The sequence below is a fragment of the Amblyomma americanum genome, chromosome 5, assembly GCF_052857255.1.
Source record: "Amblyomma americanum isolate KBUSLIRL-KWMA chromosome 5, ASM5285725v1, whole genome shotgun sequence".
Classification (NCBI taxonomy): Eukaryota; Metazoa; Arthropoda; class Arachnida; order Ixodida; family Ixodidae; genus Amblyomma; species Amblyomma americanum.
Window position 1 is genome coordinate 173,454,676 of NC_135501.1, and position 13,783 is coordinate 173,468,458.

Here is a 13,783-nt window from a genome sequence, read left to right on the forward strand (position 1 = left end):
GAATTTATCTGCCTTTCGAGAGTTCATAGTAGCCAGCACAAAATGTTTCACAACTTTTGGCCAAAGCCATTAGGTGTTAGAACAGCCCACAATTGGCTGGTGTTACGACTACAGTATGCCTGATTGGCCCCAAGTGATCAGCCCAAGCCAGTCGTGAACCACTCTCACAGAGAATGTGCTTCGATAGTTGGACCACAATTAGCTGGTGCAACACCACCACTAACAATTTTTAGTGCTGGCATTTCACTTGTCGTGTTATGCAAGTACAAAGCAAACTGGAACCACAGGCATTCTGCGTGCATTCGTAACAGTTAAAAAAGCACATAGCTTTTAGCATTACTGATGTCTGCATGACCTGAATTGCACAGTGTTAGTTTGCCATGCTTCTGGATTGTAGGAGGAACACGACAGAACGTGTCTGTGTGTTTAAGTCGTCATGGCATCATCCCTGCTGAATATCGTTACTCGTTACTGTTTCAGAGGTTAAAATATGCCTCCTTTTTAAATTTTGGTGTTTGAGTGTGATCTATATGTGCTCGTACATGAGGCACAAGAATATCTCAATAAAACACATAGCAAATGGAAACAAGAGCAAAATTTTTATTGCATTCATTGATTCCTTCATGTGATCATATACATTCGGGCGATGCATAGAGTAAAAATATTGATTTCTGCTGATACTGAAAATCAACATCATAAACAGGAAAACAAATGCTGATCAGGACATCGATCAATTCCTTTCACTGTACAGTAACAGAACTTTGACAGATGCTTTGTTATGATAAAGGCAACCTGATGTGCAACCCGTGTATGAGAACACACATTGGATGTGCATCTCAACCCTTGCTTCAGGAGTACAAAGCAATGTCCTTTCTGAGATACCTTTAACCATTTATAGCTAGCAGCATCAGAAAAAGATTAACACAATTTAGTGGTGACTGCTGCGAAATGACTCCCACACGCAGCACTGCGGTTCACAAGAGCGCAGAAAGTCGCCACTTGCAAATATTTTTTTTTTCCGCCCGGCTGGTTGTCGATCACTTGTGTTAATCTTTTTCCGCTGAAGCTGTATTGGCATCATATGCCCAACCAATGAGTGTCACGAACACAGAAGCAGCAGACTTGACAGATGTTGCTCTGCAAATAAGATTTACGACGCTGTAGCCATAGAAGACAATTAAGCCTGATGAAAGATGTACACAGATTTCCAAAACCAGCACAATCGGCGATTAAAAACCATGCTGCTCAATCACTGGCCCGCATGCATTTGCAAATAAAGCTAACAATGCATAAATGATAAACATTTTTAGTAGGCAACACATACCTACTTGTAGCACACGTGGTTAAGCACCAATGTTGTATTTCATGCTGCATTTTTCACATTTTAAACAGGACAAGTTGACGAGCTGTGTTTGTAAACAATACTGTCTGCAATAGACCTTGGAAGATGGTGAGAAAGCTTTTAAGATGGAGCATGCAAACTGGATCGAAAAGGTGCTTTACAATAATGAGGTGGTGGCTGAATCTGAACCAAAAGTCCCTGGAAAAAATAATCAACCTGAACCTAAACAAAATGTCCCAGTCAGAAACAACACAATCTAGCCTTTAAAGTGTAAGCATCTTCAACAAAAGCCGTGACCCAAAAAGCAGTCCCAGGAATGTTACTGTGCATCTCAGAAAATCCACATTTCCTCTAAGTGAGCATTACTCTGACAGAAGACTGAAATGTCGTCAGTAGATAAGGAAGCAAGGAACTCCAAAGTTTAAAAACGTTTTCATGTAAATGAATAAGCAAGCCATATTCCAGCCCTTTTGGAAAGCACCATTTTTGCACATTTCTAGTGCCAACTTATTTTGTATCACTTGCCACAATCGATTCTAATGGCAGCAACCATTCAAGATTCACAGCACCTGGGCTCAACCTTACTAAATATTTCAGAAAAAAAAACATAACATTTCATTTCTTTACGTACCAAGCTTCACAACTAATTCAACAGTAAGGTAAAGATCTGAGTGAGTGCTTTAACTTCCAGCACAACTACCAGGGTCCAAAGGACCAGGTGCACTGGACTCTATCCTAAGTCCCAAAGGACAAGTGGGCTTTGCGCACTCCACCCAGATCACAGTTTGCACCTTTAGTTTAAGACAAAAAATCTAGCAGGCAGTCTTCATCAAAGCAATTGTTTAAGCCAGGAGACACTGCTGAGAAAAAAAAAGCAACATAAAAGAAAAGGGTGCAGCGTATATGGAGGACGTCTTGGAAGTAGTTTTACAAAGCCCAGTTGATGGGACGACAATGCTTGCCATCAGTTCTTCGAGCGATAAAGTGACGAAAAGCTCTTCACTCCTCTTCGCTCGAGCTCGAGCTGCTGCTGCTGCTACTCCACCCCTTCCAGCCATGCTTGTGCTTGTGCTTGAACATCTTCTTCGGCTTGAGCTGCACACGCAATGGAGAAATGCGAGAGCGGCTTGACGGCAGCCCAGCGATCTCAGCAATGTTTGGTCAGCGAGACCGTAATGACCGTGACTGAAATGCACAGCTGGAAAGCGCAGATTATTCTGGGGCAGCACCTGCAGGTTCCAGCGAGTGACAAAATCTTCAATAGCTGGCAGTCTCAAAGTTTGAGGCAGTCAAAGTGCAGTAATAACTGGAGATGAGGCCCTAGACAAACCAAGTAAGAAAAGAAGACTCTGCTGCTCCAGGAGCCAGTGTTATAATTCTGGGCATGAGAAAGCCTGTGTTTTCTATGATCAGGAATTCATGCAAACAGCACAGTTATGTATTTCCGTGAGCGAAAATTTCAACATGAATAATTTAAATAGAATTTATAACTTGTTTAGGTGCCTTCAAACTCCCACCAGATGCACTGTTCCAATACTTCTGGATGATGTCAGGACGGCGCGAAAAGAACAAAAGAGGCACAAGAACACAACAGGACAGGCGCCAATACTTCCCACAGTAAACGGAGCTTGTTGCCAGAACTGCAACTTGCAGCTGTAGAGTATGCTCGTGTTTTGTGCGGTGCTACTTCATAATCGCGTGAGGGTTCAACACATTTCATGACAATAGGAAACCAATGATCGCATAGTTTCTTTTCTGTGTCACCATCATTCTCATAATTCTTTATAGAACACACATGGTACCTGAGGCTGGAGTTCATGACAAAAAGGCCTAGAATGACAAGCAAAAATGGCACAGCTCGTTACAAGCTCTTATAGTGCACTCAATGACTCTTGCTTGCTTCACGCAAAAAAAAAAAAGGAGTGGGGGGCAGAGAAATAGTGGTATGTGGTATGCGGGGGTTCAAAGCCCCAAATCTGTGGGTGGGCTCTGAGGGACGTCATAGCGGACAGCTCCGGATTAATTTCTACTACCTGAGGGCTCTAATGCAATGCCAATTCACTTCAACTATCAATGTCCACTGACATTATGTAGCAGCTACGATTCGATCCTGCATCCTTGGCCTCGACAGTCAAGCGCCACGGCCACTTAAGCCACCATGTCGGACATCGAAGAAAGAGCGAAACAGCATGCATCATAGCTTGACATGCAGGTCGGCACGTAGTCTTGTCTGCACAGTTTTCAAATATATGAGTACGTTTGACTAGTTAAAAACATTAACTGCCAACAGCCACAGACTGCAGAGCATGGGTCAGTTAACCAACCTTCTTTGCCAAGACCGCAGTGCCGAGGGCAGCTGCGCCTACAGCCAGTCCTGTGCCCAGGGTCCCAGCACCAATGGGGAGCGGCATACTGGACTTAGGCTTGTATCCATGAGACTGCACATAAAAAACGAGGCGCACAATTGTCATACACATAAATTAAAAATTAACAAACGGTAAGCAGCGTTGCTTGAAGAGGCAACCAGCCTGGCATAGACGCATACAGCCCAGACCTCGGAGTGTGAATTTCACGAAGAACCATTCACAAGTAACGCAACCTCGACATGAAGAAATTGAAATATTTGGTGGAAATCGTGTTCCATAAACTTTCGACGCCAGCCGTACAGCAAGTCTACTTCTGCTCTCAGTCCTGGAGAAAAAAAGTTTGCGAGCCAAGCAAGAAAAAGTGAGATAAATATGACCGCCGTAAAATATTTACACGCCCGTAGTTTGTGCTGTGTGGCCACTTCTACCACAGAATTGAGAGCACATGTTTAAGCCACACACATACAAAAACACAGAAGGGAACACAAACACCCACACATGTGTGTGCAACCATCTCCGCTCCACCTTTGTGCAACTTAATTACGTATATTCATCCTCATCAAGTAGCCCAATCCACTTCACTGCCTAGACTCATTTGTTTTTATTTACAAATAAGAAAAGCCAGTACTACTTAGCATGCATACATGCATGCAAGCAGCATCCCTCTGTCAGTCAGGTCCCTGAGGCTTGCAGTTCCAGCCGTCATAACAGATTGCATGGCAGTTTAATGCACTACAGCAGGAGGCCTCTCTAAAGATCTATAAACATGGCATACAATTTTCTTTATGAGCAAGAATGTTTTTCAACTTATTGGGAAGCAAAAAAATACAAGAACTACACAGCGCTAATGCTATGCCATTTTGGGGCTGCCACCTTAACTATTCAATTTGGGAAGAAGGTCATTCGTGCTGAAAGCAATAGGGTATATCATTTCAGGGAAAGGCCATTAGCTGTTTGATAAAAGAATAAGCCAAATTACTATACACACAAGCTACAGTGCACACCTAGGTTCAAGCAAATTGCGACCACGGGACACGCTTACCAAACGCCCTGGTCTGAAACAATGAGGTTAGAGCTTTTACAGAAAGTATACAATGTTATATTACTGTGATTAGCACGACTGAACATGGCCTAACGCATTTGCGCATTGTTTCAGCAGATGCACCAGCAGAAACACCATGTCAACGAGGCACTAGCAAGCAAGTATAAAAAAATTACCTCTCTTCTCAACCTCATACCACTGTACACCATGGTTGCACCGGACATCAAATCTTGAAACAAAGTTTGCTATGCGGCACCGTTTCATTGCATTAACCTGTTATTCACTACTACAATTTAATCTGAAGTTAGCATCATAACTACATGCACAATAAGGTGATTAAAGGCGTTATTTCCTACCAGAATTTTTAGCTCAACATTACAGTCAACGTAACAATAAAAGCCTGAAAAGTTAAATCAGCCAAGTAGTGACTTTGTGCAGTTGATTACAAAAACTTATCAACCCCCAAGAAGCGAAAAGTCCCAAAAGCCAACCAAAGGCACAGACAGGAAAATGAGCCAGAACATTCATGAAAGGAGTCGTACACGCACACACACCGCACAGGTTAGGTAGGACATGCACTTCACACATAGCACAAGAGGTGGCAAAAAACAGCCATGTTAGGACAAGTCGTGCTTGGCGATGAGCTGTCAACGCTGTGCAAGGTTAGTGGCCACAAAGGCCGATGCAGCAGTTGCCATATGCACGGCAACGCATGATATGCATGTGCGCCACCTTGTGGTGAAGGCCGTGGGACAGGGCAGCTCCCGCGACAGCTGGCACCAAGCCCGACTTGTGACCCTAGCACAAAGACACATGACGGTCAACCAACATTCAGATGACAGACAAATGACGACCCATTTCATTACCGGTCAATGGACATCCAGAACACTGGACCTAAACTGGTGTCAGTGTTTCTGTGGTCACATCTGATCATGATAAGTAAGGCACTGACACATGAATGATTTGACCTCATACAATGTGCAACTAAGAGGAACACTGAAAACATACTGAAATTGGCCTAATCGATTAATTATGCTGTTCTTACAACAAATTCAGAGTCCCCTTTCACCGAAAATAGAGATTTTATAAGATGGAAAAGGACAAAAATAAAATACAAGTATCCCCACTACTGGCCATCTTCACAAGCAAACTGCTGTGACGTTTCCCCACTAAAGGACACTTTTTTTTTTTATAAAACGGTGCCGAAATGTTCATTCAGTACCCGTGCTGCCATCTGTTGGCAAACCAAATAAAATGCTTTGAACGAGCAATACTTGCCTTAGACTGGATATGCAGTGTCAGAAAACATACAACAAGCTGGACTCGTCATGCGCCAGAAATGACCGTCAACTTCTGACGAGCCTATCTCATCCAAGTCCGCTAGGTGGTTAATGCTTCTGACCAGTGATCACAGAGTCCCTTTACAAGTTTGAGCTCAGTGGCGGATGTTAAATCTAATTTTCTCAGTAATAAATGCACCTTTCTGCCGCCGAACAATATCAACCTGGCAACAAAGAGTTCCTCCGTGTCCCTTTAAACAGTGGGGTGTTTGCTTTAAAACATTTGCCAACTTCAGAAGCTGACGAACTTTCGACGCAAATTCTGTTCTGCAGCAACACCGTCAATATACAATCCAGCTCACAGCTACCATTTATAAACTGCAGTCTGTCAGTTCATCAGACAGGCTTTGTAAGCAGCAGAACAAGAAACATACACTTTCTTTTTTTTTTTGGCTATGAAAAATCTCTATGTATCAGTGATCATTTTCAGTGCCACCCCTACGCAATCATCACTGCAGTTTCTGAATTTAATAAACTTGATGTTCACACTGACATTATTCTATAGACACACAGCCTGTGCCACATGCCTTGAAAGAAGAATCGACCTCTGCTCTTTCTAACAGGGCTGAGGGTGATGCACAGAATTCCCTTGTTCATTAGCTTCTGCACTACTAAAATAAAATTCAATACATTTAGAAGCAAATTAAAGAAGATGATAGAAACACAGTTATCATTTCAGATCCCGGGGACATACAGTGTCATTTACACTGTTCTGTGTAGGCAAAGCAAGGTACACACTGAATGAAATAACACAAAACTTCCTTGAGTGCATTCAGCCATTGCAGTTTACAGCAGGCTGCTGCTAAAACAGAAACCATATTGACAACAAATATCAGAAAGTGACTTGTCATATCACAACAAAGTAAATTCGGAACGTTTATCGTTAAACTCGGCTGAAATTTGAGAATTCTCTTGAAATATGCAAATCTACCCTGTGGGCATGCTGTGCAAGTAAATGAACACAGAAACAACAAACACCATTCACCCCCGACACTCGTTCTTCAAAGCAAAGCATGGCCATGTGATATATGCATGCAGTCAAATTAGAAAAGGACATAAGAAACATTTTTCCCAGTGAAATCCTTACTTCAGCCATGTTTTTAACAGCAGACAATGCATTCTGTGGAACGAAATGAAAACCAAACACAATGCTTAGTATCGTTCTGTCCCCAACTCGGGTGCAATAGAAGCGATATACATTCAGTTTGTGAACATTTAGTGATAAGGACATGCACATACAGAGTTAAAACTTCAAGAGGGTAACGCATACAGATGAAAGATCACAACATTGTTTCCACAGTGAATGCGGCAAACTGCACTGAAAACACGGTACATCTGACAACCTACCGAATTTTTAAAGCATGCACTGCGACACAGAGCAGAAAAGCCACAGTGCTAGACTGCCCGGAAAGATTAAGCAAGCATCATAAGCATTGCTTGATGAGGGCATTGCAAATGTTTACAACTGTGAACAAGTGAAATGAGATGAGTGTATCTACCATCCCGTGCTTCAGAAGTGATGTGCCTGCAAGAGCAGCGGCTCCGGCTGCCAATCCGGCGCCCAAGCCAGTTCCCATGCCACCCAAGCCGGAGCTGCGTTTCTGGTCCGTGGGGTGCGGCTACGGGGCCGTTCAGAGAGACAGCAACGGGAAACACAGACAACATGGACAAGACGGAGACAAACACGAAGACAAATAAGAGATAAAAAAAGCAGGGCAAACAAGAAATAACACACGGAAATGGCGGAGGCGAAGAAGGCAAAATGGCAGCAAACACATTTCCCGATAAGAAGTATATGATAGCCACCCTGTTCTCTGAGCATTGGAGATGGGAGAGCGATAAATCATTTCAAGACACCAATGTCAACTCTAATAAAAAAAATGTGCACCCACCCAGGGTGATCATGAGAGCTGCATTTGCACGACTCAAATTCACAACAATTTAAACATGGTAGTCGACAGTGCAAAGGTCCTCTTGCTCTGAGTGGATTACTTCACAACTGAGAATAAAAGCGTTGTCCTGCCACCCTCCACAAAAAGAGAAGTGAAACATTATGCCTCCTTTTTTACGTGCTCGCTTCCTTTAGCACGAGAAAAGATCAAAGACGAAGGTGATCAAGGAGGACACAGCTATTCTTTCCGTTTATTAGCAGTGATCAAAACTGGTTTATGTGCGAGTCCCCACATGAATTCAAACTACTGCCGTTTATCAAGAGCACTTATAAGACAGTTGAATTTTCAGAGGCTTTGTAACTGCTCTGCTGGAGCCCGACAGTCTGTTAATAAATACTTAATAAACTGTGCATTCCAAAGGCATACCAAACTCATTATCATTTCAAGAATCTCATAGCTACAAGACTGGGTACATACAGAGCTCATGTTGAGTGCTGCATACATGAAAAAAAACCTTGCGCAGTATGCATAACACAAGAGGCAATCATGAAGCTCCAACAATAATTCCGCATACTCACAACGTACTGCACCCCTGCTCCATGAGCTGGGTACCCCCCAGAAGCAGCGGGATAACCTCCTCCGGGGTATGCAGGTGGCATGCCACTTGGCGGGTAGTAGCCACCAGCTGGAGGATAGCCCGCTTGTGGAGGATATGGTGCCGTGTCACCGTACGGTGATATCCGGCCTGAAGGCACTGGCATCGGCATTGGCATGCCCATGCCGGAAGCTGGTGGAGCCATCTGGGGGAGAATATTTGATATTGCCTTCAGTCTTGAGGCTAGGCAGAAAATGCCACAATCGGGTGGGCACTCTATACTACCAACAGACATGGCATGACAGGTACTAGGTTAGAAAGGCAACAAGAAAGTATTTTTCTTGTGCGTAATACTCTTCACTTAAACCAGTAGCTGGCCTCGCAGCTGTGAGTCCAATTTGAGAGGCAGCACAATTGCTTGCGCTTGCATAGTGTGAACGCATGTAAACTTAGCTCTGCACATTCTGTGGATTATAGTAAATATTAAAAAGCTACACAGCAGAGATGAAAGAGTGCTCTCTTTATGTGAACCACTGAAGCTTATTCTTTGATGAGCTACGTAATCATGCTTGAACATTTCTGAAATGTTCGACATCCTCAAACGTGACTGTACACTGATAACCTTTCCACCAAGCTGATCTATCCCAGCAGTTAAACTAATGGTAAAAATTTTAAGGGTTGAATATATAGAGCTGTCAGAAACACAATGCTACTGAAAGTATTAACACAAATATACACTGGAGCCACATCACTGCAATTGCAGCAAGCCAAAGAAAATGTGTAATGCTATAATTCTGTACATAATTCGTGCCTATACTCCGTTTCATACATAGCAGGCAATGCTGCGGAGGTGCGGAATCAGTGTGCCCATGAAACCATATTACTCCGCCATGTATCACTTGTTCTTCTCGAAGCCTCAGCGAGTGTTTGAACGAAAACACAGAGCGATATAAAACGAAGTGGTAGCACTGAAAAGCATAGTCAAAGCTGTGAGGCGCACAGTGTTGGGGGCCCTCTTGCCATAATTTTCATCAAGTGTGGACTACATCTTAGGTGCAGATGGAGTAAGTGTGATTCACCCTGCGAGCCGCGTATCATTCGAAGTTTCGAGGAGTCGCAGGACGAAAATGTGGCAAGAGGTTGTCACTCACGGTACTTGAGATTACTTTGCTGCGTGAAATATGTCTGTGGTCACTGTGATTGTATGGTGAACTACTTTTTGGGCATGGATTTAGCCTGCGCAAACAGGCGCGTTAGCTTTGGCAGCGTTGCCTGCTATGTATTAAACGGAGCATATAAGGTGTATTAAGCTCTAAAAATGACTTTCTCTCATGTGTAAGCTTATAACAAATCCATATACTTCAATCCTGTAAGAACAGGGAACAACACAAAACATAATCCTTACCATTGGTGCCTGTATGGGTAGAAAATAAAAAGCAAAATCACACAGTTTTCATAAATGTTCCAAACATTTGCAACTCAATTCCTAAAACAATAGCCAAACATGGTGCCTAAGCTAACAAAAAACAAAAGAAAAGTGGCTTTTCTAGTGACTGTACTGAAAAAAGGAACAGACTAAGAGACATTTCTAGATTCAGGCCTCAAATGGTGTAAACACAGGAAACTATGCATTGCTGAAAAACGGCTCAGGTCTCTATCAAAACATTAAACCACCTGCACTGTCAGAGGACATTTATACAACCGGCATACCCTCGTCTGTTTACACTACCAAGTATAACAGCACATAAAATGCCAGTGTCTCTTTGTACAAACACAGGAGCTCGAAGGTAAAACGCTAAAAGAATGGTCAAGAAATAACTGAAAAAGTGCAAAACATGTAGCATGCACATGCAGCAGCAGCTTTTCCATCAAGCTATTAAAACGCAACTTTGCAAAGCCCCATGATAACATCTGTGTTGGCTCAACAGCGGTGCTATTTATTTAAGCGGCACTGCCACTTCTCACCGAAGGTGATCCTTCGAACTGAACCAGGCTGATTGTGGTGTCGCCATCCATGGTCAGGTGGGTGACTCGATGAAGTGGAATACGATGCCGGAACTCCGCATAGTGCCTGCTGTTGATGGCAATCTGCAGGGCAGTGGTCCTCCTCTCAACATATGAACATGTGCCGAAGCTGGTGCTCCAAATTTACACACTTGTAATCAACTTCGAAACAGCTGTTATGCTCACAGTGAAGACAGGTGCTGGCAATAAATTTATATACTAAGCATGATTTTCATAGTACAATAAATTAATAAGAAAATACTGCATATTTTAATGGTGTCATAAGTTGTAACTTTGCACAAGTGCTGTGATGCTTACAAGTGTCATTACAATGAGCTGCACTGTACACAGCAACAAGCTTGCAACCACCTATGTTTAGCTAATTACACTGCACATGATAATGAGCCCCACAGAAAGAGAAAGGTAGAGTTTCTAATTACAAATTGTAAGAATATTTCAAATGAACTCTGCTCTGGGAAAGAGCCTGATAGGCCCCTGTCATCTGTTGATTTCCTTTATTCCTTCTCTTATATGGAGCCTAAAAAAGGCCATTCATAATTCATGACAATAGTTGACTTGGAAGGAGTCTAATAGCCTAAGAATTCCCACCACATAGAGGACTACATCACCCAGTCATATCTGCAGAACACTACTAAATCAGTGTATACAAAGAAAACCCTTAAAACAGCACAGAAATAGTACCCTAAAATATAGCCCAGTACAATTTGAACTCAAAGCGTACTGAAGATTTGCTCATATTATAGCTCCAGTTGAAATTTAAGACTGCCTTTATTACACTTCATGCTTAAGGGACCACAAGATCACTTCAAATGGATGATGCACTGATTTTAGGTTTTGTTTCGCCTTTGCTAGTTTTTTACCCGTGCTTTCTTGCTGCCATATGGGTTTTGGTCACACTTATAAGCTGCTCTTCGCTCTGAATAAACTGTCAGCAGTTCAGCGCCAGTCCTACCTGCATTTTTGTTTGTCCTCATCATTTCGCACTGCATCCCCTAATCATGCAACCAGACCAACAAGCCCAAACCACACTTACACAAACTGAAAGTTAAAAATAAGCAAGTTCAAAATAATAAGTGTCCACTGTACTTGAAAATTAGACACTTATTTGTTGTGGATGTGCGAATTGGCTGTGCTCCCGCAACACACCTTGTAGTGGTCATGCTCAACGAGAACCAGGATCTCATAGCTTTGGCCCGCAACAAGTGGGAACGGGTCGCCATGTGACTCCTCAGGTCCCCACTGCTGAGTTTGAATCGAGTTGCGCACAATGCGTGGCGGTGGTGAGAAGACGGGGCTGAGGTGTAGTGCGATGTCGTCTCGGGGGTGCATGTTTGGCCCGCACTGCAGGTTGATGGCAAAGCTGTGTGTGGGAGAAACAGAAAACACGTGACATGGATTGTGCCGTCTCACCCCACCATTTCACAGCTGAGCGCACACACTCAAAAACCGAGCAATCTTATCCTTCTGGCTCATTCACAAAAGTTAACTGTTGGATGCACTATGTCTTGAAGGTTGCACTGCCTCCCTAAATGCAAGTTTTATCACTCAAATAAAGAGCAATAACTTCATGAACAATCTGAAGACCGAGGCCATTGATGAAACAACGTGAACAGAGAACAGGGAAGCAAATATTTGCAGATTACATTCATTTTGGTTCAGTAATGTGACTTAGCGCTGCCGGTGTTAAAAGAATGATTCCTTTGCTTCCACACAAAGCAACGTTAGGACAGTGCTTTCCATAATCTGAAGGCAGATAAAATACATAAATTAAAAGCAATGTCACCAAGCCACACAACCAAAAGACAAGCATGGGGTTCAGGTAATATGACTGAGCTTGCTTCCTGCTTGACCACACAAGCCATTACTTCAGCTTGGATGACAATGGTATGTTGGACAATACGTAGAACAAGTCAGTGATTAGTTCTTTTGCAGCTCACTAAGACGCACATGAATCTTAACAGTTTCATAACATGAGCTTACATGCCACACACAACGAATTTTATGCATACCATCTTGCAGTATGGTGAGGTGTCCCCTGAATGCGGATAAGTGTGCCAACAGAAAGCACGCCACCCGGGATGGGCCCGACGTAAGGTAAGGGCTGGAAAAATGTGCATGCAATACATATTGTCACGAAACAGAAACCCATGTATGTTCAAGTTTACCTGTTGTGCACACATAATGTGACTACAAAACTAGGTGTTCACATTTCCCACCTAGACGTTTCTTTCTTATTAGATGATGCAACAGACTGGGAATGATTCAGCAATTGCATTAGTCACATTGCATCAAGTCCGCATATGTAAACTGTGTGACACGTAGTGTCGCACACAGAAACGAGATGCAGATTACTGTCACTTTGGTTTGTGAAGTTCAAATGCTACTAATAGTTCACAGCGCTACATTCTCACATTTGATTTTATATTTTCAAAAATTTTTATTTGAGTCCAAAACCACTGCACGAGTGAAAAACGGTTTGAAGATTTGTTCCTGCTTATCTGCGTGCAGGCCCTGCTAAGCGCATTCCCCTCCTCAGCACGTCTCAATTTCATGGTTTAGTTTCCCGCTTCGCTGTTGTTTACGAGGCTCCAAATAAGAGAACCTTGCTGAACAACAAACAACACACGCTTGAATTCTGAACCTAGCAAAACGCAATAACATTGGAAGTACAGCACAGACTACACTCCCGTACAGGTCGTTAAATTCCAAAAGCGACGGTGACTCAACACTCTAAAGATAAGCCGGCAAACACTGCAGCCGCAATAATCGCGCAGTGACCGTAGAAGTAGTCGGCGGCGGCCATACGTTCTTATCGGATTAGCTACAAACTGGATACTTCAGCAACAAAACATTGACTTGTTTTAGACGTTTCACTTAATTGACGACTCAGAAAATGAAAAGCGTGAAACATAGCGAAAAGACAAGAGTTCCGGGAAATGCTCCTGAGCACCACACGAAGCCGTTCCCGATGCCCACTCAAGCAGCAGCGCGCATGTGGCAGCCCATATATAGACAGCGCCCCAGGTGTCGGCATGTTCGGCGTATTCTTACCGGGTTATAGATGGGGAAAGTCATTTTTAAAACTGCTGACGGTCGACGGCAACACCGGCGGCTATTAGGAGATGGGCGGCGGGGGGTAAAGGTGCATACTACGTCAAAGCTGACAGCTTACACCCGAAAC

At 43.2% G+C, this 13,783-nt stretch overlaps 1 protein-coding gene across 5 annotated transcripts in view; it reads right to left on the bottom strand.

The window, feature by feature from the left end:
• Positions 1–577: 577 nt before the first annotated feature.
• The window catches only part of LOC144133032 (galectin-4-like), a 13,377-nt gene continuing 171 nt past the window's right edge, over positions 578–13,783 (bottom strand). Inside the window, exons 2-10 of one of the 5 annotated variants that reach the window (XM_077665839.1) lie at positions 13,654–13,769; positions 12,612–12,703; positions 11,749–11,962; positions 10,543–10,665; positions 8,561–8,782; positions 7,590–7,709; positions 5,483–5,548; positions 3,667–3,780; positions 578–2,437 (exon numbers count right to left, since the gene is read on the bottom strand). In XM_077665839.1, coding sequence (XP_077521965.1) covers positions 2,342–2,437; positions 3,667–3,780; positions 5,483–5,548; positions 7,590–7,709; positions 8,561–8,782; positions 10,543–10,665; positions 11,749–11,962; positions 12,612–12,703; positions 13,654–13,677 — 1,071 coding nt within the window. In that variant the 5' untranslated portion in view covers positions 13,678–13,769 and the 3' untranslated portion in view covers positions 578–2,341. Of the gene's footprint in view, positions 2,438–3,666; positions 3,781–5,482; positions 5,549–6,958; positions 7,211–7,589; positions 7,710–8,560; positions 8,783–10,542; positions 10,666–11,748; positions 11,963–12,611; positions 12,704–13,653 lie in introns of those variants that run through there. The other 4 variants (XM_077665835.1, XM_077665837.1, XM_077665836.1 and 1 more) reach the window with 4 other exon arrangements.